The sequence below is a fragment of the Scyliorhinus canicula genome, chromosome 1, assembly GCF_902713615.1.
Source record: "Scyliorhinus canicula chromosome 1, sScyCan1.1, whole genome shotgun sequence".
In the NCBI taxonomy this organism is placed as follows: Eukaryota; Metazoa; Chordata; class Chondrichthyes; order Carcharhiniformes; family Scyliorhinidae; genus Scyliorhinus; species Scyliorhinus canicula.
The window spans coordinates 213,241,183-213,267,064 of record NC_052146.1 but is presented as its reverse complement, the minus strand read 5'-3'; the positions used below and the strand labels follow the sequence as shown (position 1 = coordinate 213,267,064).

General features: G+C 46.8%; 1 protein-coding gene across 6 annotated transcripts in view; it reads left to right on the top strand.

Moving 5' to 3' along the window:
* Positions 1-25,882, top strand: part of LOC119971545 — a 189,266-nt gene that overhangs the window by 6,419 nt on the left and 156,965 nt on the right. For 5 of the 6 annotated variants that reach the window (XM_038807223.1, XM_038807241.1, XM_038807231.1 and 2 more), the window contains exons 2-5: positions 5,421-5,625; positions 10,680-10,846; positions 12,307-12,437; positions 24,287-24,453. In XM_038807223.1, the coding sequence (XP_038663151.1) occupies positions 5,421-5,625; positions 10,680-10,846; positions 12,307-12,437; positions 24,287-24,453 (670 nt within the window). The remainder of the gene's footprint in view (positions 1-5,420; positions 5,626-10,679; positions 10,847-12,306; positions 12,438-24,286; positions 24,454-25,882) is intronic. The other variant, XM_038807251.1, reaches the window with a different exon arrangement.

Sequence of the window (25,882 nt, the reverse complement as noted above, 5' to 3'; positions counted from 1 at the left end):
GGAATTTTAGCCTCAAGGACTCCAACCTGGTTCTTTTGAGGAATTTTAGCCTCAGGGACTCCAACCCAAGCTTTTAGAGGAATTGATCCTCAGGGACTCAAACCCGTAGCTTTTAGAGGAATTGATCCTCAGGGACTCAAACCCGTAGCTTTTAGAGGAATTGATCCTCAGGGACTCAAACCCGTAGCTTTTTTTTAAAGTTTCTGGGGTTCGCCGGACTGACCTGAATCTCGTAGGGTCGTCTCCAGCAGCAGGCAGTAGGACAGGCTTGCGACCGGGACAGCGAAGGGGAAAAACCAAAGTGATAAAAATACTCACAATTGGGGTCTGACAACATCTGTAAAGAGAGAAGAGAGCTAACATTTCAAGTCTGGATGACTCTGTCAAACATTGTTCAAACATTATTATCATTATTATTGAGGGATAATTGTAAGCTATTTTTCTTGTGCAATGTTAAAAATATTTTAATACTGTGTTAGTAATAAAGTTCATATTAATATACCATATCCCTATTTTTGCGTGCAATCATTCCTGGAGTGAGGTATCTTTTCCTCACAGTCTTAAAAAATTCAAATAAAATATTGGGGTTTCTGTCCAGTATCCTAGCAACTGTTGGGGTCTGGTCCAGGATCATAATACTTTAAACTTGATAAATGTCACACAGACTCTTTAACCCAATATACTAATGAATGTTACGTAACTCACTAATCAACCTTAAGTACCCCCAACAGAACAGCTGGCTAGGCCTTTCTCCAGGTGTACTTCACTGGCCTCTGAGCCTCTGGCTTGGGGTTGCCTCTGCGATGGTTGTTACCATGGTTTTTGCTCCTGAGGCTTCAATCCCTTGCTCCTTTATACCAATTTCTACAACTTTCTCAAATGTTCGATGACATATGTGCATGACCCTCATGTGTCCGAGGTCAATCTTCCCGATGTCTGGCAAACAGGACACATCTGCTCATGTTCCTTATGAAGCTTCCCGCTTAACAGTCCTTTGTGACCACAAAAGTCAGATGACCCTCTTGCTTAGGGTCTTGCTTAGCTGTCTAATTTCAAATCTTTTCCTCCTTTTTGCTACAAAGTTGTTATCTTTGGCTTATGACCTTTCTTGTGGTTCACCACAGGAGGTCTTATACCTATACACCTGTGGTTTGCATCATTGTTCACTTTTAAGTATAGTACATGACCAACTTTCCCATCGTGCAATCTACAAGGGGAAAAAAAAGTTCCAATAATACCCCTGGGAAACACCACTACAAACCTTCCTCCAGCCCAAAATGTCCATTGACCATTACGCTCTGCTTCCTATTATTTCAGCCACTTTTGAATCCACTTTGCTATTTCCCTTTTATTCCATGAACCTTTCTCAAAAGTTTGTGTGTAATGCTTTCTGAAAGTCCAACTACACCATATCAACAGCATTACCCTTATTGACCCTTTCTGTTACCTCCTCAAAAAAACTCCAGCAAGATAGGTCAACGCGATTTCCCCTTTAAAAATTCATTCTAGCTCTTCTCAGTCAACTCACATTTTTCTATGTGACTAATTCTATCCTGCAGAATTATTTTTAGAAGCTTTCTCTTGATGAGTTAAATAAGTTGACAAACCTGCGATAAATTGATTTTCAAGACATCAACTTTGGACCTAAAATGGATAGGGCAGTGTACTTTGTACATGCTATAAATCTAGAAACAATGGAGGTCCAGAGACACTTGAAGGCCCAAGTCTACAGATCATTAAAATGCCATGAACATGTAGAGAAAATAATCAGAAAGGCTAATGGAGTGCTGGTCTTCATATCTTGAGGACTACAGTACAAGCCACACTTCAGCTATACAAAACCCTTATTAGACCAAACCTGAAGTACTGTGGGCATGTCTGCGCACTGCATTTTAGGAAAAATGTATTGACCTCGGAGGGAGTGCAGCACAGATTAACCAAATGAAACATGAACTCCTCAGAGTTAAATAATGAGGAGAGATTACACGAACTAGTGTGTGTTCCCTGAAATATAGATTGTTAAGATGTGATTTAATCAAAGCTTTTAAAGAGAACTGAAAGGATAATTAGAGACACAGAACTGAGGCTCTGCCTAGGATGAATAGAGGGAAACTATTTCTGCCTGTTGGGTCATTTAGATCTCGGGGGGGAATAGTCTTAAAATTTAAGTCAGGCCTTTCAGGAATGAAGTTAGGAAGCACTTCTATATGCAAAGGGCGGTAGAGGTTTTGAACTATCGTCTGCAAACAACAATTGATGCTCGGTCAATTATTAATTTTAACTCTGTGATCAATAGATTTTTTTGTTAACCAAAGGCAATAAGAAATATAGGAAAAGGTGGATAAAACAACAGAAATAACTTATATTTATATCACACCTTTAATGCAATAAATATCACAAGGTTCTTCACAGCGTTATAAAGCAAAATATGACAGTGAGCTGCATGAGGTGATAGTAAGGCAGTTGGCCAAAAGCTTGCCCAAAACAGTAGGTTTAAAAGATCATCTTTGAAGAGGAGAGAGGAGTAGAGAGACAGTGAAGTTTAGGGAAGGAACTCCAGAACTTTGGGCCTTTATCAACAGCTGAGCAATTAAATTGGGGATGCTCAAGAGGCCAGAATTCCGTAAATGCAGATACCTCGGAGGTCAATGAGGCTGATGAAGATAACAGTGACAGGGAGGGGCAACAGATAGTTTACCTTTGTCACAGTCGCAAAAGATTTGGGACTGGATTCTCTGTTTCTGTGGCTGAGTGCCGGCTCGAACGGAGACTCCGTGGGAGATTTACATCAAAAGAATTGGCGCGAACCCTTCACCAATTCCGATACCAGTGAGGGGCTAACACCAGCGCTGACTTGAACTCCCGCTTCCAGCGCCGAAAATGCCTGGAGAATGGCTGAGTCCTGGGCTGTGCATGCGCACGTGTGGAGAGCTGCAGTGTTCTCACCGCATAACATGGTGCTGGCTGTGCGCGACCCAACCCACCATCTGCAACCCCACAGTCCACCCCCTGGCCACCCCCCACCATCCCCCCAGCCCTCGCATAAACCTTCCCGGCCAGCAGCAAGGACCCTGGGTGAGTGTGGCGGCAGTGGTCACAGTCCTCAGCCGCCACGCCGGGTTCACGATTTGTGTGACCACACGTGTGATCCGTGCCATCGGGAACTCGGCCCATCAGGGGTGGACATCTCGGATGGGCCGGCCGATGAGGCGCCAATGCCACTGCGACCACGTGGCGCGCATCATGACGATGTCATTTCGGAGGGGGTGGAGCGTGGCTGACCGGCGTCAAAATGGTGTCGGAGCCCATTCTCCACCCGATCGCCTAACAGGATTTCGGTGTTGGGCAATGGAGAATCCCACCCCTGATTTTCGTTCTGATGAAGGGTCATCCAATTTTCTGTTTTCATTGCAGATTTCCAGCATCTGCAGTATTCTGCTTTTGTATTAGTGAAATGTTTAAGGACTTTGAAAGGAAAGCAAGGTTGAAGACGGTGTTGTGGCCTTTAAGGTTGGTTGTGTTGTGGCTTTTTTTCTGAGGAATGGAGTGATCACAGTGAATTTAAAGATTAAGACCGTATGTGAAGAAAGGTATGTGGTATTTGAAGTTAGGTCACTGACCAGCCATGCACTAATTGAATGGCAGAACAGGCTCAAGGGATTAAATGGCCTCCTCTGTTTCTGTGCCCCTACCTGTTGTCATGTATGAAACGGGGCCGCCAAATTGCACACAGCAAGCTCCCAAAAATTGCAATATGGTAATGACTAGTTGATCTGGTCTTTAATAATGTTATTTGAGGGATAATTATTGCTATAACACTGTGAAGAACTCCCCATCTCTTCAAAAAAGTGCCCCAGGATCTTTTGCATCCATCTGAGGGGCATCATTTTAACATCACACTCAAACAACAGCACTTTCAACAGTGCAGCACTCCCACAGTACTGCATAGGAGTGTCAACATGGATTTTTGTGCTTGTGTCTACAATGGGACTTTAAATACGACCTGCTGACTCTGAGATGAGAGTGCTTCCCATGGCACCGTGGATGATGCCAAGGGCTAACAGCAGTGCTTTATCCAACATCAGGGACATACAATTCAAGCCTAGGCATCTGCATATACTAACATTTTTAAAAAATCACTCACAGGATCTGAGTATAGTTAGCAAGGCCACAACTCATTGCTTAATTTTCCCTTATAAAAAGTGGTGGTGAGCTACTTTGAATACAGATGAATAGCCTGCTAGGCCAGCACAGGGAGGAGCTATTAATCATCCATTGTTGATGTGGGCTTCAAAATTACATAAGACAGACCAAATGGCATGGTTCAGTATTGTTTATTCTATTTAACAGAAACAGTTTGCCTTTATTTCACACTCTAACAATGATAAAACGCCCCAAGTTGCTTCACAGAAGTGTTATCAAAATAAATACAAAATTTTGACCATATAAAGGGATATCAAGGCAGATGACCAAAAGGTTGGATGTAGAGATAGTTTTAAGGAGCATCATAAAGGATGAAAGAGATGCAGAGAGACTTAGGAGGAAATTCCAGAGGTAGGAGGTAGGCAACTGAAGGCACAGCCGCTAATGGTTGAATCATGAGATTCTCAAATGCTCAAGAGGCCAGAATCCGAGGAGTGCAGAGATCTCAGAAGCAGGCAGCTGCTCAACAGTGACATTAAAGTTGACATATAAACATACTGTCATATCAAAGGCAGAGAGGGGGCACTGGCTGTTGACGATAGCACATAGCCAGGTATAATTAACAACAGGTAATCTTGCATTTGAGAAAAAATTAAACTACTTTACAGAATGATTTTTATTCTCAAGCATAACCACTTTGATGGAACTGATTTAATTGCTTTTGATATGATATTTTATGAGGAAACAAAATCTCCAGTATGCACACGACATGAAACCACAAACAAAATAAGATAAGTGAGAAGGTAATGCTGCTGAAAGGGAGAATCATCTTCAAGTAATACCGTGGACCTCTATAATCGACACCTACAAATGGTATTGGTTTAAAGGCGTACTGGAAAGTCAGAACCTCTCTCAGTGCTGCTCTTGCATATCAGTCCAGATTCCCTGCTCCGATCCAGGAGTGGGTCTTCAGCCCACTATCTGCTGGTTCAAAGCCAACGAATGCCACAGCTGATTCAAATTGACACTTTTGAGACATTCTTTCACCAGAAATTGTTTATGTAGTTGTCCCTCATGTGCCTGTATAAACATTACCTTCCTTGAGTGTCATTAGGAATGATTTTCACCTTCATTACTTGTGGAGAGTATTGGAGCTGCACTATAGGACAAGGCTTACTGGCCAATGTCTATCAGACATATCCAGATGGCTATGACAATAATAATTATCCATGCAATATTTTGTAATTTGTTTAAATTATTGCTGTTTTTTCCTCCAGGGTTCAGGTGGTTCTAAAACGGTCGGCCTCCAAGATGGTCTAAATAAAATTGAAATTGAAGTTGCCGCAGAAGATGGAACTATGAAGCAGTATAAAATAGAGGCAACAAAGCTCAGTCCAAGCACTCCATTATTAAGTGGACTGAAAGTAGCTGAAATGTTGCCGCTTGATCCTGCATTTTCTATCGATGAATATAAATATACATGTATGTGGCAAGTTTCTTTGATGAATGCTAAAAGTATTTTAAGCAACCTCCAGTGTATGTCAGTCAATCTCCTTACGTAGCAGGATTGAGGATAAAAAAGGAAATGTTTAGCATAATGATGTACAAATAACCAACCCTTCTGCACTGTGGGGATTCTATGAATTAAGCTCATTAAAAGTAAAATTAAGATATCTACCGCAAGTCCCCTGTTGCCTGCCCTGCCAGATGTCTTGGTGTTTTCTGCATTTTTAACAGTGAATCTGGTAAAAGCAAGGAGAACACTGTTTTTGAACCTGTTATTGCGTGTTCTCAGACTTTTGTATCTCCTGCCCGATGGAAGAAGTTGGAAGAGAGAATAACCTGGGTGGGATGGGTCTTTGATTATGCTGCCCGCTTTCCCAAGCCAGTGGGAGGTGTAGAAAGAGTCAATGGATGGGAGGTGGATTTGCGTGACGGACTAGGCTGTGTTCACGACTCTCTGTAGTTTCTTACGGTCTTGGGCCAAGCAGTTGCTGATGCAGCCAGATAGGATGCTTTCTATGGTGAATCTGTTAAAATTGGTAAGAGTCAATGTGGACTTGCTGAATTTTCTTAGTTTCCTGAGGAAGTATAGGCACTGTTGTGCTTCCTTGGTCGTAGGGTCGATGTAGGTGGACCAGGACAGATTGTAGGTGATTTGCACACCTAGGAATTTGAAGCTGTCAACCATCTCCAGCTCGGCACCATTGATGCAGACAGGGGAGTGTACAATACTTTGCTTCCTGAACTCAATGTCCAGCTTTTTTATTTTGCTGACGTTGAGGGAGAGATTGTTGTCATTACATCGCGCCACTAGGTTCTCTATCTCCTTCCTGTACGCTGACTCATCGTTGTTCACGATCCAACCCACTGTGGTCATGTTATCAGCAAACTTGTAGATGGAGTTGGAGCCAAATATTGCCGCACTGTCGTGTGTATAGGGAGTGTAGTAGAGGGCTAAGTACACAGCCTTGCAGGACCTCAGTATTGAGGACTATCATGGAGGAGGTGTTGTTGTTTACCCTTACTGATTGTGGTCTATGGGTCAGGAAGTTGAGGATCTAGTTGCAGAGAGAGGAACCAAGTCCTAGGTTTTGGAGTTTTGATACGAGCTTGGCTGGGATTATGGTGTTGAAGGCGGAGCTGTAGTCACTGAACAGGAGTTTGAATAGAGAGAGGTTGAAGGTTCCGCGAACACACTGTCAGTTGGTCCGCGCACGATCTGAGTGCACGACCAGGGATCCAGTTAGGACCCGTCACTTTCTGAGGGTTCACTTTCAAGAAGGCTGATCTGACTTTGGAAGCTGTGACAGTAGGTATGGGTGTGTCCGTGGCTGCTGAGGCAGTTGACAGCTGTTTGATGGTTTCCTGCTCGAACCAAGCATAGAAAGCATTGAGTTCATTGGGAAGGGGTGTGCTGCTTCTGGAGATTCTACTCCGCTTTGCTTTGTAGCCCGTTATGTTGTTTAAGCCTTGCCACAACCGATGAGAATCCGTGTTGTTAGTCTGTGATCCTAACTTAGTCTGGTATTGTCTCTTGGCGTCCCTGATGGCTTTGCGGAGGTCGTACCTGATTTTTTTTGCATAGGTCAGGGTCGCCTGTCTTGAACATCTCAGACCTGGCCTTCAGTAGGGAGTGAATCTCCAGATTAAACCATGGTTTCCAGTGGGGAACGTACGTACAACTTTCTTTGGCCGCAATCTTCTACACACTTGCTAATGAAGTCTGTGACGATGGTGGCATATTCGTTTAGGTTGGCCGCTGAGTTCTTGAATATGGACCAGTTTACTGACGCCAAGCAGTTGTGCAGGAGCTCATCTGTTGCCTTGGACTTTCTTAACCCGATTCTCCCGCTTAAGTTTCTGCTTGTATGCCACGAAAGGACCACTAAAGAGTGGTCGGGGGATGGATCAGTAGATGCCCTTGATGTTTGTGTAGCAGTGGCTGAGGATGTTGGCACCCCTGGTGGGACAGGAGATGAGTTGGTGGAATTTTGGCAGTACACACTGAAGACCCTTTGATTACTTTACAGTATTGTGCAGTGCTGTTGATTAGTGAATTTTGTCCGTATGAATGGGAAGGACATTTATGGGTATTGCCTTCAGAGGTCACATAATCCGTGATTAACAATGACCATTAATTATGTTGAACTGAATTTTGCATAACCTCTCCAATACATGCAGTCTTTTATGGATGATAGAAGTATCAAGTGCAATCCCAAAGTTTTGCATGCTAAATTTGACTACATTATTATGTACAATTTAAATAATTCATTGAAGCAACTACAGATACCCAGCAAATAGTAATATTTGTGTCTGCACAGCTTAGAAATAACCTTAAGACGTGAACCTCCTTTGATAGCTTTTTCTGCAGCATTGGGAAAGACATTTTTGCAAAATATTAACCTGTGCTGAATTTCAGGTTTCTTGAAAACCTGTCTCTTTACAGGACTCAGCAATGGCTTCTTCTCAACAACCTTAATAATTAGTCAGCTTTTAAACAGAGGAACAAAGGGCAGCACGGCAGCACAAGTGGCTAGCACTGTTGCTTCACAGCGCCAGGGTCCCAGGTTCGAATCCCCGCTGGGTCACTGTCTGTGCAGAGTCTGCACGTTCTCCCCGTGTCTGCATGGGTTTCCGCCAGGTGCTCCGGTTTCTTCCCACAGTCCAAAGGCGTGCAGGTTAGGTGGATTGGCCATGATAAATTGCCCTTCGTGACCAAAAAAGTTAGGAAGGGTTATTGAGTTACGGGGATAGGGTGGAAATGAGGGCTTAATTGGGGCGGTGCAGACTCGATCTGCCGAATGTATGTTCTATGTCTATGTTCTATGTTAAACACAAAATGATTGCAGATCAAAAGAACAATATTGGTATTTGGTATTTAACAGTAACATAATTTCTCCTAAAATTATTTTAAAATTAAATAGATTATGGAGCTTAGAACTCTAATGAGGAATGTTGCCAAACTTGGCTTAAATTTCTATATTCAATTTATGGGTCCAATACTGAAATTGCAATCTCCAAAACTTCTGTGAATTCCAAAATAGTACAATATCTAATTTCTAGATAGTCAGAAATGAGGGATTCAGGTGGTTGTCACGTTATGCAAATCACAGCTTGTTAATGTGGAAATTCTGGGATTTTAAAACATTCATGGAGAAAACTCTCGGCAAAGTATTGAAGCAACAGAGTAATGCTGTAGGGGAGAGAAGGAAAACATTTGCGTTAGAAGACCATAAATAGCTGTGGGCATGTAATATTTCTTAGAGCCATGAAAACATAATTTGGAACTTGATTAAAAAAAACAAAGTAACGCAAATAGAGGCTGTACTCGACTTATGATGTGTCATTTATGACGAACAGCACTTATGACACTTTAGAAATTGACACCCTTTTTTGATTTTATAGCGCTGGTTTTGACTTTACGAAGCCAGTGAACAAGGTCAAACATTCATACGTACACATTCACATTTGCACTGCCCTTATCCATGACACCAGACACTGTCTGATTGAATGGCAGGGCAGGCTCAAGAGGCTGAATTGATTGCCTACTTCTAATCCTTATTCCTGTGTACATCTTCTATTCTGACACATTTTGTTTGGTGAATCTGTGTTTCAAAACAATTTCTGAAAATTTATATTAATTTATTTATGATTGATTTGAGTACAATATTCTGGGATATTTTGATGGAAAGTGGGGTCAGGATCTCCCCACCCCACACCCAACGGCACGTTTTCCTGTTGCGGAGCCAACTCGCCATTGGTCATAACTGTGATCATCTGGCCCTACCGAAGTCAATAGCCATTTACATTACTTGTCGGCTGCACCACCATGGAACGCACCACGTGGATTGGCTTTGACGGGACAGGAAAATCCTGCCAGTGAGAATGACTGTAAAATCCCGCCCAGGTTATGAGGCCTTGGTTCGTGAACCAATCCCCAATTTCCCAAGAGCAGAAAAGCAAAGTACTGCAGGTGCTGGAAATCTGAAATATAAATAGAAAATGCTGGAAAAACGCAGCAGGTCTGGCTGCATCTGTCGAGAGGGTAACAGTTAACGTTTTAAGTCTTAATGGCTCTTTAATTCTATTTCTGTTTTTGCCCCAATTTATAACATTGTTATTGGCGGAAAATTGGTTTTCACCTGCGACATTTGGACCTAAGATGTGGTTTTCGGGAACCAATTCTGTCATAAGTCCAAGGACTACCTGTGTGCAAAGATAATCAAAGACAACTAAGAGGTGGCACAGTGACACAATGGTTAGCACTGCTGCTTTATGGTGCTGTGGACCCGGATTCAATCCCAACCCTGGGTCACTGTCCGTGTGGAGTTTGCACATTCTCCCCGTATTTGCGTGGATCTCACCCCCATTACCCAAAGATGTGCAGGCTGGGTGGATTGGCCATGCTAAATTGCCCCTTAATTGGAAAAAAAGTAATTGGATACTCTAAATTCATTTTTTATTATTTTTTTTAAGATTATTGTCGCTTTACCAGATGCAAAGTTTATAATTTGGAGCTTTGAGAAGTCAATATGACTTAGAAGGAAAAAGTCCTCGTTGGCGCGTGGAAGGCGGAAGCTTATGGAATAAATTCATATGCAGATACAACCACTTATTTGGTTCCTACAGACCAGGAACCAACATATTCTTTTGAAAAAGTGCATCAAGAACAGAGGTGCTTTTAGGATCTTTTGAGCATTATCTGTCCTGTATTTTATAATTTACATTTTACATTACAGTTTATTAATCTGCATGGAATACTGAAATATGAAGTTGTTCCCTATTAGGCTGTGCGCAGGCAGGTAGGGTGTCTCAATTGTCCGATGGAATATGTTTAAGCTGTCGGACCAGAGAGAGTTTGTGATCCGTCTAGTTGTATTCTAATTTTATATATATATATGTATATATATGTATGCATATTGCAATTTATGTGTACGCTACATAGTTAAAGCAGTTTGGAGCTATCACTCTGTTATTGAATGCAGTGACAAAGTTATTTTCACATATTAAAAATTATTCTCTTAACATATTAGGTACAGCACCACTAAATATGATCAGTGTAATTGTTCAACCAATTATCCCAGACCGTAATATGAATGTGACTGTTAATCGGGCGAGTATCGGTAATCAAACATACCTAAATGTAGGACATACCAGAGTGGAAGTGAATGTTACATCAGCAGATGGCAGTAACTCACAGGTACAATGCAATCAATTTGTTTGTCTAAAATGTTGTTATTTTCTGGCAATTAAAAGGAATTTGACATAATCTTGTAAAAAAACTCTATCGTTAATATTGCATACTGTCATTAATGCCTCTGTGGGGCTTTTACCTATGATAAGGGCATTATTTAAATGGAAGTTTTGTTGTACAAGCTTCCTGCAATGGTGACTGCAGTGGAAGTGACCAAAAGTGTTTGCCATTGGAAGCAATAACGACATCCTGGAATGGAATTTGAAAAGTACTAATGATGACGAGAAGAAACAGATTGTTCTGGTGTGGGGTCAGGTCTGGCATTTTAGGGACTTAACCAGTAGCCCACCGTACAGACCAGCAGTGAGGGCCTTGGCATCAGTGGCCTCCACCAACAATTTGAAGTCTGGGATCAGGGGCGAAATTCTCCCCTACCCGGCGGGGCGGGGGGTCCCGGCGTAGCGGAGTGGCGCCAACCACTCCGGCGTCGGGCCTCCCCAAAGGTGCGGATTCCGCACCTTTAGGGGCTAGGCCCACGCCAGAGTGGCTCCCGCTCTGCCGATGGCGCCAAAATTAGCGGCAACGGCCTTTGGCGCTATGCCGCCCGGCGTCGGGGCTGGCCGAAAGGCCTTCGCCGGTCCGCGCACGAGCCGGAGCGTCAGCAGCCGCTGACGTCACCACCGGCGCATGGGCGGTGGGGGGGTGTCTTCCGCCTCCGCCATGGTGGAGGCCGTGGTGGCGGCGGAAGAAAAAGAGTGCCCCCACGGCACTGGCCCGCCCGCCGATTGGTGGGCCCCGATCGCAGGCCAGGCCACCGTGGGGGCACCCCCCAGGGTCTGATCGCCCCACGACCCCCCCCCAGGACTCCTGGGGCCCGCTCGCGCCGCCAATCCTGCCGGCACAGAGGTGGTTTAAACCACGTCGGCGGGATTGGCCTGTCAGCGGCGGGACTTCGGTCCATCACGGGCCGGAGAATCGCCGTGGGGGGCACACCGCTCGGCGGGGCGTGATTTCCGCTCCCGCTTATTCCCGGGTGGCGGAGAATTCCGGCCACGACTGGGGCGGGATTTACGCTGGCCCCGAGCGATCCCCCGACCCTGCGGGGGGTCGGAGAATTCCGCCCCAGATTTGCAACGGGTAGACATCACAATATAACCACAGGCCATTCTTCACTCAAGATAATTTTGATAGTATCCACCCCAGAGGGATGTGGATCCTCTATTTAGTATATTCAAAACTGAGATGGACAGTTTTTGCTCTTTGCAGAAATCGAGGGATAAGGAGTGCAGGGGGAAAAATCACCTATTATTGTAGTTGATGGTAGTGCATGTTTGAGGAATCATACAGTCTATTCTTGCTCCTATTTTCTTATGTTCTTATAGACTGCTTGCTAGAGTCTGTTTCTAAAGTTGTCCAGCACAGAAAGAAGCTTGTTGAAATAATCATTCTCAAACTTTCCTGAACAGGTGTATGAGCTTGTTATCTCCCGGGTACAGTTTCCATGGTCTATCAATTTCACAAATCACATTGAGGCCCTAGAATACGAGTGCCCGATATCCCTGAAGGCTTTCTACCAGCCTGTCTCTGTCAAAGGAAGGTAAGGTTTTCCAGACTTTATTTACTTAAATTTATTCCACAAAGTAAACTATTACGTCCCCCGTCCTACATCACAGAAAGACAGGATGGGTACCATGAATTTGCTTAGAGTTATACATTTCAATGTTCAATAATTTTATCAAAGAGCTGATGAGAGTTATGGAAAATGTAATTTATGTTGGTAGAATTGATTATTTTAGTTTGCTTGTGTAGTTGGTGACAATTTCTGTAAGTAGATCCATTTCACCATCATGCTGCATTAATATAACCAGCTCTAAATTAATTACAATCATAGTGAGTTGCTTACTGGGGGTATGTAGGATACTTCCTGTCACCCCTATCAATTTAGAAGACTCGAACATTTTGTGTTCAATGAGCAGCTCGTCAAATTTATTCACAATTTAAAACAAGCAACAAAGTACTGAACAGTGAAATGTTTGTATAAAAGAACTATAATTCATTCACAGGAGGCATATGCACCTTTTTCGGAGAGATGCTTTCAGCTTTTCTGACAGTTTTGAATTTAAGCTATTTTTTTCCTGGGTAAGACCGATGAGTTCAATCTTGTGTTATATTTTCAGAATGAGCTTCCAAACACACTAATCAAAAAGTAAAAACTAATAACCAGCCTGTGGAATTTATTCGGTCTCTTTTTTATATAAAGTAAAATACAACTGAGAAAGTACTGCAATAAGAAATATTTGAGAAGGACCTAATAGAGATTTCTCAAATGTTGGAAAGTTGAAAGAGTGTGGATAATTATGTCCATTAATTGGTGAATGGTAGTATACTAAGTATTAGTATTACAAATATGAAGAGGACATTATGGAATTATTTTCCATTAAAGGTTCTTGGGTTATGGAATCCTTCACCAAAATTTCATATTGAATTAAAATGATGCAGCATTTAAGAGGGAAATGGATGACCATCTAAAAGAGAAACATATTGAAGCGGGCAGGGAAGATGTTCCCGATGGTGGGTGTGTCCATAACCAGGAGTCACAGTCTGAGGATTTAGGGTAAACCATTTCAGACAGAGATGAAGACACACTTCTTCAGCCAAAGAATGGTGAGCTTGTGGAATTCATTACCACAGGAAGTAGTTGATGCTAAAACATTGAATATATTCAAGAGGCGGCTAGATATTGCACTTGGGACGAATGGGATCAAAGTTTATGGAGAGAAAGCAGGATTAGGCTATTGAGTTGGATGATCAGCCATGATCGTGATAAATGTTGGAGCAACCTCGAAGAGCCTGTGGGGATAAAGGGGTCTTTTTCAGGATGGCAGCCGGTGACTAGTGGTGTGCCTCAGGGGTCTGTGCTGGGACCACAACTTTTTACAATATCCATTAATGATCTGGAAGAAGGTACTGAAGGCACTGTTGCTAAGTTTGCAGATGATACAAAGATCTGTAGAGGAACAGGTAGTATTGAGGAAGCAAGGGGGCTGCAGAAGGACTTGGACAAGCTAGGAGAGTGGGCAATGAAGTGGCAAATGAAATACAATGTGGAAAAGTGTGAGGTTATGCACTTTGGAAGGAGGAATCTAGGCATAGACTATTTTCTAAATGGGGAAATGCTTCGGAAAACAAGCACAAAGGGACTTGGGAGTCCTTGTTCACGATTCTCTTAAGGTTAATGTGCAGGTTCAGTCGGCAGTTAAGAAGGCAAATGCAATGTTAGCATTCATGTCAAAAGGGCTAGAATACAAGACCAGGGACGTACTTCTGAGGCTGTATAAGGCTCTGGTCAGACCCCATTTGGAGCATTGCGAGCAGTTTTGGGCCCCATATCTAAGGAAGGATGTGCAGGCCTTGGAAAGGGTCCAGAAGAGGTTCACAAGAATGATCCCTGGAATGAAGAGCTTGTCGTATGAGGAATGTTTAAGGACTCTGAGTCTTTACTCTTTGGAGTTTAGAAGGATGAGAGGGGATCTTATTGAAACGTACAAGATACTGCGAGGCCTGGATAGAGTGGACGTGGAGAGGATGTTTCCACTTGTAGGAAAAACTAGAAGCAGAGGACACCATCTAAGATTAAAGGGACGATCCTTTAAAACAGAGAAGAGGAGGAATTTATTTCAGCCAGAGGGTGATGAATCTGTGGAACTCTTTGCCGCAGAAGCTGTGGAGGGAGTGTCTTTAAGACAGAGATAGATAGGTTCTTGATTAATAAGGGGATCAGGGGTTATGGGGAGAAGGCAGGAGAATGGGGATGAGAAAATATCAGCCATGATTGAATGGCGGAGCAGACTCGATGGGCCAAGTGGCCTAATTCTGCTCCTATGTTTTATGGTCTTATGACCAAAAGGCCTCAACCTGCTCCTATATTCTATGTATCTATGTATGTTTCTATGTGCAGGGATAGAGGAGGGAAATGGAGAGGATTGCTCTAATGGGAGGCAAAATACCAACCAAAGGTTAATTGACAGTGGACTGCTCCATATTTAAGAACTCAGCGACTAACTTAAAGAGTATGCCACCACCGTCACAGACTTCATCAGCAAATGTGTGGACGACTGCGTGCCAAAGAAAGCAGTACGTACGTTCCCCAACCGGAAACCATGGCTCAACCGCGAGATTGACTCCCTACTGAAGGACAGATCCGAGGCGTTCAAGGCAGACGACCCTGTCCTATTCAAGAAATCCAGGTACGACCTCCGCAAAGTCATCCGAGATGCCAAGAGAGAATATCAAACTAAGCTAGAGTCACAGACAGACTCTCGGCGGTTGTGGCAAGGACTAAACAACATAACGAGCTACAAAGCGAAGCCGAGCAGTATCCTGGCAGCAGCGCACCGCTCCCCGATAAACTTAATGCATTCTATGCTCGGTTTGAGCAGGTAACCATCAATCCGCTGTTGAGTGCCCCAGCAGCCCATAAGTCCACCATCATCACAGTTAATACCCACCATCACAGTTTCCGAAGTCAGATCGGCCTTCCTGAAAGTGAACCCACGGAAGGCGACGGGCCCGGACGGGATCCCTGGTCGTGCATTCAGAACCTGCGCATACCAGCTGGCAGAGGTGTTCACAGACATCTTTAACCTATCCCTACTCCACTCCGAGGTCCCCACCTGCTTCAAGAAGACCACCATCATACCGGTACCAAAGAAGAACCAGGCAACATGCCTCAATGACTACCGCCCGGTGGCCCTGACGTCAGTTGTAATGAAGTGCTTCAAGAGGCTGATCATGAAGCGCATCACCTCCATACTCCCGGAACGCATGGACCCACTTCAATTCGCATACCGTCGCAACCAGTCCACATCAGACGCCATTTCCCTGGCCCTACACTCATCCCTAGAGCATCTCGAAAACAAGAACTCGTACATCAGACTCCTATTTATTGACTACAGCTCCGCCTTCAACACCATAATCCCAGCCAAGCTCATATCAAAGCTCCAAAATCTAGGACTTGGCTCTCCACTCTGCAACTGGATCCTTGAGTTTCTGACCAACAGACCACAATCAGTAAGAATGAACACCAACACCTCCTCCACAATAGTCCTCAATACCTGTGCCCCACAAGGCTGCGTACTTAGCCCCCTACTCTACTCCCTGTACACACGTGACTGCGTGGCAAAACTTGGTTCCAACTCCATCTACAAGTTTGCTGACGATACGACCATAGTGGGCCGGATCTCGAATAACGATGAGACCGAATACAGGAGGGAGATAGAGAACCTAGTGGAGTGGTGTAACGACAACAATCTCTCCCTCAATGCCAGCAAAACTGAAGAGCTGGTCATCGACTTCAGGAAGCAAAGTACTGTACACACCCCTGTCAGCATCAACGGGGCCGAGGTGGAGATGGTTAGCAGTTTCAAATTCCTAGGGGTGCACATCACCAGAAATCAGTCCTGGTCCATTCACGTTGACGCTATCACCAAGAAAGCACAACAGCACCTGTACTTCCTCAGGAAACTAAGGAAATTCGGCATGTCCACATTAACCCTTACCAACTTTTACAGATGCACTATAGAAAGCATCCTATCGGGCTGCATCACAGCCTGGTGTGGCAACTGCTCGGCCCAGGACCGTAAGGAACTTCAGAGAGTCATGAATATCGCCCAGTCCATCACACGAACCTGCCTCCCATCCATGGACTCCATCTACACCTCCCGCTGCCGGGGGAAAGCGGGCAGCATAATCAAGGATCCCTCCCACCCGGCTTACTCACTTTTCCAACTTCTTCCATCGAGCAGGAGATACAGAAGTCTGAGAACACGCATGAACAGACTCAAAAACAGCTTCTTCCCCACTGTCACCAGACTCCTAAATGACCCTCTTATTGACTGACCTCATTAACACTACACCCTGTATGCCTCAACCGATGCCAATGCTGATGTAGTTACATTGTATATCTTGTGTTGCCCTATTATGTATTCTCATGCATTTTCTTGTATTTTCTTGAATTTTGTTTAATTCCCTTTTCTTCCATGTACTGAATGATCTGTTGAGTTGCTTGCAGAAAAATACTTTTCACTGTACCTCGGTACACATGACAATAAACAAATCCAATCCAATCCAATCCAATCCAATTGTTCTTTCCTAAACTGGATATATCTGTTGCCAGGTGAAGCACAACCAGAAATGTCTAACAAAGCCAATGTGTTATTCTGGCAATAGACCTTTCCATTGGAATCCCACAATCAACTTGTAAGCTATTTTTAACTCCATTATTTAACAGTTGTTTTCACTGAAAGCATTTACACCCAGACTGAAAGGGGGGGACGAAACAACTAGAAGATCACTGGATTCGTTTGTGAAAATGTTGCCACTGAGGATTGTCTGAAATACTTTGACCATGGGCAGGTGGGCAGCACGGTAGCACAGAGGTTAGCATAGTTTCTTCACAGCTCCAGGGTCCAAGGTTCGATTCCCGGCTTGGGTAACTGTCTGTGCGGAGTCTGCACGTTCTCCCTTGACGGTCACCCGGAGCGGGTGACATCCCTCATTTCCCCAGTTGCCTCATTACCAACTGCGCCATGATCTGGCAGATATGCCACACGGTCCCCCTGCTCAGCCAGAGTCTTCGACATGCCTGGTCCGGCAGGTCCTCGAATGACGGCCGCAGTCAGTACACACGAGACCTCATGTCGCGCCTCCTTTGTATATCCTCCTCCTCGTCAACTCTCCATCCTCACGGCTGCCTCCTGTTCCACTGGAGCACACGCCGCTGCTGCAGCTTCCTCCTTCTCGAGCAACTCCAGCTCGTACAGCCAGAGTGCATCCTCCAGGGCTGCGGCGACCAGGAGGAAGGCCAGGATTGCTGGTTGTTTTCCAATATAGAATCATAGAATTATAGAATTTACAGTGCAGAAGGACGCCATTCGGCACATCGAGTCTGCACCGGCTCCTGGAAAGAGCACCCTACCCAAGGTTAACACCTCCACCCTATCACCATAACCCAATTACCCCACCCACCACTAAGGGCAATTTTGGACACTAAGGGCAATTTATCATGGCCAATCCACCTAACCTGCACATCTTTGGACTGTGGTAGGAAACCGGAGCACCCAGAGGAAACCCACGCACACACGGGGAGGACGTGCAGACTGCACACAGACAGTGGCCCAAGCCGGAATCGAACCTGGGACCCTAGAGCTGTGAAGCGATTGTGCTATCCACAATGCTACCGTGCTGCCACCTGATAATATCCTTTATCTTCAGGGGGTGGAAGGCTGCCATGTTAGCGTGGTACAAACCCCCGTGTCCAACCAGGTCCAATGGGCTACAAGGTGCCCCTGCACATCTGAACTCTTAGCCAGGCACTTTGGGGGCCTCTGGATCTGCTGTCCATCATTGCTGTCCAGGGTACCATCAGCTGCCACTGTCCTTACCAGTGGTACACTCCACGCCCCCTGTCCGGCAACCCCCCACCCCCCTAGGAGTTACTGTGGCCATTGCTCTTTGGCGGGCCACATGATGCCTGTTTGCGTGGTGGTCGGTTTAGGGCGATGGGCATGGCAGAGAGTGGGGCTGGGGTGCAGGGGTTGCTGGGTTGAGAGATTAGGCTTGGCTTGCGGGGGTGGGAGCACCCATACGACCGGTGGCACTCTGCATAACCAGGGATCAAGGTGGGTGGTCAGTGGGGTGCGCAGCAAGATGGCTGCCTTGCAGGCTAGGCAATGGTGGCCTGTGATGGGCATCATCCCAGTCCTGTGCGGGGTCACCCGGCCCCATGGACCTCCCCTTACCCCCCGGCCCTGGCAGGGCCACCCTTGCCCCAGCCAGCCTGGCCAGTGTCAGGACTGGGAGAACATGGATGCGCCTCTCCATTTCCTACCTCTACTCTCTCCCTCATCACCCATGACAGCTTCCAGATTTTTAAAAGCACAAATGAACCTCGCATTCGGGAATTCGCCACGCTGGAGGCAGTGAATTCGGGAGGCCCAGAAAATACCAGGTCAGGCCCATTAATGATATGCCAATGGTGTTTAATGTATGGAGTGGAGCATATTGACACCGCTGTCGAGGCACCGGAGAATAGCGATTTGGCCTGAAGCCTGTGCCTACCACTATTTCGCTGTCAAAAACAATTCTCTGCTTTTCCCGATTCCGGCGTCAGACGATAGAGAATCCCGCCCCAGATCTCTTGTCAATTCAAGGATTTTCTCAAGGGTAGAATCTCTGCCCACATTTCATAAGTCAAATTGTCATTGGGGTAGAGACTCACTTCTCCAGGTCACTCGGGGCATAGCATTACCTTGAAGGCTGATGAGCAAGTGAGATCAACCTTTCCTATCTCCAGAGGGGCAGGTGTGGATTTCAGCACAAACTGCCTTGGACACCTGAAGTTTGGGAGAATTTTTTAAACTTCCTTCGCAAGGAAGCAATCGGGACATGAGTGAATTATTTTATGGAAGAATGAGGGAAGTGGAGAGGAGGTGTGAGGGAACGGGAGAGAGGGGTGTTCTGCAAAATCTATTTCCAGTGGTGGTGATGCGACCATCAATTCACGCGAAACAGAGAGTAGATGTAAACTGTGGCTTTAATCGACTAGAACAGTGCCTGCCTGCGACTGCACTGCTACTGAGAGCCGCCTATAGGGCTACTGCTCTTTATACCTCCCCTCAAGGGGTGGAGCCAGGGGTGGAGCCCACAAAGGCACCAACATGATACATCACAGGTAATACCTTACTGGGAGCGTGTCTTCTAGAGCTTCGTTCCTGTGGGTCGGTGAAGGGGGAATGGGGAGCGGGAGGGGGTGCGGGTGCCATGTAGGGGCGGGGGTGCTGGTCAGCGTAGGCTGGGCGGGGTAAGTTGGGGTGGCGGTGGTTGTGGAACCTGCGGGCGCGAGGTCCCAGAGGGAAACCGTATCCTGTCGGCCGTTGGGGTGTTCAATGTATGTGTACTGGGAGTTGGTGTGTAGGAGCTGGATCCTCCCGACCAGGGGGCCGGTCTTATGGCTCCTGATGTGTTTGTGGAGTAGGACGGGCCCCGGTGTCTTCAGCCAGGACGGAGGCGAGGTCCCGGAGGTGAATTTCCTGCGGAAAACAAACAGGCGGTCACGAGGGGTCTCGTTTGTGGCTGTGTAAAGAAGGGACCTAATAGAGTGGAGTGCGTCAGGGAGGACCTCCTGCCAGTGGGAGTCTGGGAGATTCCTAGACCTTAGGGCCAGGAGGACGGCCTTCAAGACCGTCGCGTTCGCCCGCTCCAACTGCCCGTTTTCCCGGCGGATATAACTGGTAGTCCTGCTCGAGGCGATGCCCTTACCGAGCAGGTACTGATGCAGTTCGTCGCTCTTGAACGACGAGCCCTGGTCACTGTGAACGTATGTGGGGAAACCAAACAGGGTGAAGACACTATGTAGGGCTTTAATGACAGTGGTAGCAATCATGTTGGGGCAGGGGATTGCAAAGGGGAAGCGGGAGAATTCGTCAATGATGTTGAGGAAATATGTGTTGCAGTTGGTGGAGGGGAGGGGCCCTTTGAAATCGATACTGAGGTGCTCAAAGGGCCGGGATGCCTTTCCGAGGTGGGCCTTATCCGGTCGATAGAAGTGCTCCTTCCACTCCGCGCAGATCGGGTAGTCCCTGGTCATGGCTCTGACCTCCTCAATGGAGTAGGCCAGGTTGCGGGCTTGATGTAGTGGAGAAGGCGGGTGACCCCCAGGTGGCAGAGGTCATCGTAGATAGCCCGGAGTCGGTCATCTTACGCGCTGGCGCACGTGCCGCGGGACAGGGCATCTGGGGGCTCTTTGAGCTTCCCAGGACGATATACTATATCATAATTATAGGTGGAGAGTTCGATCCTCCACTTCAAGATCTAATCATTCCTGATTTTGCCCCGCTGCGTATTAGCGAATTTGAAGGCTACCGATCGTTGGTCGGTGACGGGGGTAAACCTCCTACCAGCGAGGTAGTGCCTCCAGTGCCGCACGGCTTCCATGATGGCTTGGGCTTCTTTTTCGATAATGGAGTGTCAAATTTCAGAGGCGGTTAGGGTGCGTGAAAAAAATGCTACTGGCCTGCCTGCCTCTTTGAGGGTAGCGGCGAGGGCGACCTCTGACGCGTCGCTCTCAACCTGGAAGGGGACGGACTCGTCCGCCACATGCATTGTGGCTTTGGTGATGTCTGCCTTGATGCAGCTGATGGCCTGGCGGGCCACGGCCGCCAATGGGAAGGTGGTGGCCTTGATTAGTGGGCGGGCTTTGTCCGCATAGTTGGGGACCCACTGGATGTAATGGGAAAAGAACCTGAGGCACCTTTTCAGGGCCTTGCGGCAGTGGGGAAGGGGAACTTGCATGAGGGGGCGCATACGGTCGGGGTCAGGTCCTAGAACTCCGTTTTCCACGACGTAGCCGAGGATGGCTCGTCTGGTTGTGCGAAAAACGCATTTCTCCTTGTTGTGAGGTTAAGGGTTTGGGCGGTTTGGAGAAATCGATGGAGGTTGGCATCGTGTTCCTGCTGATCATGGCCACAGATGGTGGCGTTGTCCAAGTACGGAAATGTGGCCCGCAGCCCGTACTGGTCCACCATTTGGTCCATGGTTCTTTGAAAGACCGAGACTCCGTTTGTGACGTCGAAGGGGACCCGGAGGAAAAGGAAGAGGCGGCCGTCTGCCTCAAAGGCCATGTAGTGGCGGTCCTCCGGGCGGATTGGGAGCTGATGCTACGCAGACGTCAGATCCACCGTGGAGAACACCCGGTAGTGTGCGATCTGGTTAACCATGTCTGCGATCCGGGGAAGGGGGTACGCATCAAGGTGTGGGTTCCGGTTTGTGGTTTGGCTGTAATCTATAACCATCCGGTTCTTTTCCCAGTCCTGACGGCCACTACCTGAGCTCTCCAGGGGCTATTGCTGGCCTCGATGATCCCCTCCCGCAAGAGTCGCTGGACCTCGGACCTGATAAAAGTCCTGTCCTGAATGCTACACTGCCTGCTTCTGGTGGCGACTGGCTTACAGTCGGCGGTGAGATTTGCGAAGAACGGGGGAGGGTCGACTTTTAGTGTCGCGAGGCTACATACAGTGAGTGGGCGTAGGGGCCTGCCAAATTTCAGAGTCAGGCTCTTGATGTTACACTGGAAATCCAGTCCCAACAGGAGAGGAGCGCAGAGGTCGGGGAGTACTTATAACTTAAAATCGGCATACTCGGCACCGTGTATTGCTAGGATTGCGGTAGTGCACCCCCGGATCTGCACCGAGTGCGACCCAGAAGCGAGGGAGATGGTTTGGTGCACCGGGAAGATTGGGAGCGAGCAGCGACTTACCATGTCTGAGTGAATAAAGCTCTCCGTGCTCCCGGAGTCGAACAGGCAAGGTGTTTCGTGTCCATTTACCCGGACGGTCATGATGGAGCTCCAGTGGTGTTTGGGTCGTGACTGGTCCAGGGTGACCGCGGTGAGTTGCGGGTAGCTGCCGTGGTCGGAGGTGCTGGGGTGGTCCCAAGATGGCTGCCCCCGTCGGTCACATATGTCGGGCAGCATTGCAGATGGCGGCCAAGATGGCCACCATCTGCCATGCCGCCCGACACATGCGACCAACATGGGATAAAACATGGGCAATGGCATAATTTAATGGCAGATGGCGGCTCCCATCGGTCGCAACTGTCAGGCGGCGAGGAAGATGGCGTCCAAGATGGCGGCCCCCACAAGTCGCACGTGGTGGGCCGCGTTGGTGAGGATGGTCAAGATGGTGGCCCCCATGAGTCGCACGTGACGGGCCACGTGGGTGAGGATGGTCAAGATGGTGGCCCCCGTGAGTCGCACATGCTGTGTGGGCTTGGAGATGGCTACCCCCACGGACAGCACGATGCCGATGACGTGTCCGGGGACAGAGCCGGCAGGCAAGATGCTGCACTGTGTGATCTGCGAGCTGGTGAATCAGAGGGTCGGGCCTTCAATTTTGAGGGTTTGGACCTGGCCAGGCAAACCTTTGCAAAATGTCCTTTTTTCCCGCAGTCGCTGCAGTTCCGGGCCAGGCAGCGTTGCTTGGGGTGCTGATGCTGGCCACAAAAATAGCAGGGTAGCCCACCCATGTTGGGCGGGCAGCGCGCAGCACAGGCCTGGGATACTCTCTGGTTGGGGGTCCACGAGGGGGTCCCGTGATAAGACAGGAATGCGTTGAGGCTTTGGAACGCTACTTCTAGGGAGGAGGCTAGCTTTACTATCTCTTCCAGGTCCAGGGCACCCTTCTCGAGTAGGCGCTGTCTCACGTAGTTGGACCTGACTCCAGCCATGTAGGCGTCCCGGACTGCGAGGTCCATATGTTGAGTGGCCGTAACGGCCTGGTCGTCGCAACTTCGCGCAAGGACTTTGAGGTTGCGTAGGTACTCTTCCAGCGATTCCCCGGGGCGTTGGCGGCGAGTAGTGAGGAGATGCCGCACGCGTACACCTCATTCACGGGCCTTATGTAGAGGCGCTTCAGCATCACGAGGGCATCTGCGTAAGTGGAGGCTTCCTCAAGTTGTACAGAGATTCGATTGCTCACCCGGGCCTGGAGGAGGCTCAGCCTCTGATCGTCGGAGACGGAAGTCGAGGAGGAGGCGGCGAGGTAGGCCTCGAAGCAGCGGAGCCAGTGCGAAAAAATTTCTTTGGCCTCCGCGGCCTGTGGGTCGAGTTCCAGTCATTCAGGTTTGAGGGCAGATTCAATACTGGTGTTGTAGTCGGTTAAATTGATGCGACCATCAATTCACGTGAAACAGAGAGTAGGTGTAAACTGTGGCTTTAATCTACTAGAACAGTGCCTGCCTGCGACTGCACTGCTACTGAGAGCCGCCTATAGGGCTACTGCTCTTTATACCTCCCCTCAAGAGGAGGAGCCGGGGCGGAGCCATCACAGGTAATACCTTACAATGGTCCATAGCTGGAGCCCTCATGGGCAACAGCGTGGTACAGTTACATATATGGTGAATGGTTACTGCAATACGTTCACCACAGGTGGGTAAGCACTAAACCTTCCAGCTAAATCGACAATGGACTTCTGTAGGTGTATCTGTAGTGATGAAGGGTAGTGCCATTCTTTATTCAAAGAGGATGCTAGAGGACACCTTTCCCAACATAACTGCTGGGATCATGGCCCACATATATTAAGAAACTAAACAGAATACACTAAGAGTTGAATCCAAGACATGATTTTGCATTGATTGTCTAGTCCACTTTCTGGTCATGCTACTGATTCTTCTGGAACATTGTTTGTTACTGTTGCACTTTGAGGGAGGTTTTTACTTAATTGAGCAGCATCTCTGGTCAGTGTCTTCTCGAATAACTAAACCGGAGGTTAGAACCAGATTATAGTATCCTTATCCTACATAATGGTGCTCTCACAATACCAATCTACACTGTACACATCAGATTATGGTTGTGCTGCCTTCTAATTAATCCTAATCTTTTTTATTACAAAGTGATCCCAAGCAAATATTCTCATCATCGTGCCTTACGTTCCTCACTCGAAAGACAAAATGTGATCCTTTTGATGATTCTCCCTTTGATGAAGATTGGTGTGTCCCAGAATATGAGGTGGACAAAAGAATGTCAGCTGTTTCCGTTTACTGTTGCTTCAGATATAGAGGTACAGCCACCCTTCTGGAATATATTCCGTAATCTTTTTTAAGATTCAAATAAAAACCTTACGTTGAGTATGTTGGAAGAAATTTTATCTCGCCGTAGTTTCAATGTACAGGTCAATGTACAGGGGGAGTTGTTGGGTTACGGGTATGGGGTGGATACGTGAGTTTGAGTGGGGTGATCATTGCTCGGCACAACATCGAGGGCTGAAGGGCCTGTTCTGTGCTGTACTGTTCTATGTTCTATGTTCTAAGTATCCTTTATCCATAAATCCGAAATCAAAAGACATCCAAAAACTGCACATTGTTTTTAAACCTCATCAACCTTTAGCATGGGAAGTCTAGTCCTTTTTCTGCACTTTTAACCTGACAATTTTTGAGGAGAACAAACCAAAAAGAAACGTTTCCAGGTACACTGTATTTATTATTCAGTGGTACATCTATCTATTATGGTCATTTAATTTACTTTAGACTGAGGCTATTGTAATATATGCGGTATCTGAAACCCAAATGCAGTCAGCCCAAGGGTTTCTGATGTTAGTTCATTTTATCATTTATCTGCACGATGAAATGAAAAAAAATTAAAAATTGACAGAGAGCCAGATGACCATAGGCTGCTTTTCCCCTTTGAAGGGGAGAGCTGTGTGGTGGTGATTTAACCTAAGGGTCACCACACCTCAGACAAGGGGAAGGTTGAGAAGGCGGGGCAGGGCCTTCATGAATAACCTCAGCCGGTACAGGATTTGGACCCACGCTGTTGGCCTTGCTCTGCATTACAAATCAGCTGTCCAGCCAACTGAGCTTACCAGGCCCTTATCTGCGCAATATAAAACATATTTCAAGCAATCTCTGTAAAGATGTTATTAGACTCGGTCCAAATTCTGTACATGGAGCTGGATAGGCCATTCAACCCTTCGTGTCTGCTCTGCAATTCAATAAGAAACCGGTTGACCTACTTAGACTCCACTTTCCCACATTATCTTCATATCCCTTGATTGCCTTTGTAACTATGGACCTCTGTTTCGCATAAATTCAACGACTAAACATCCATTGGTCTCCTGTATAGACTTGCATCGATTTCCCTCTATGCAGCCAGCATCACAGGCTACTACCTCCATGGTCTGTCTGACGTTCTCTATTAATATCAGTGAAGAATGCTGTGTGAGTTGTGTATGTACTGGTCTGCAGCGCAGCATGCACCACTCATAGTGACTTTCCCAGCTACTTACAGATACCATAGCCCGAAAAAGCCACATGAACTCATCACAGATCACTTCAGTTACAACACTGGTGGCTTTTCTCGTGGGGATACTTTTTAGCTTTCAGTTGTCACTATTTGCAAGTATGTGTCATATGTTTTTATTTTACGACAACGCTTAATCAATCTTCCTGGTGGCACTGTAAGTATTTATAGCCAAACACTAATAAAAATTT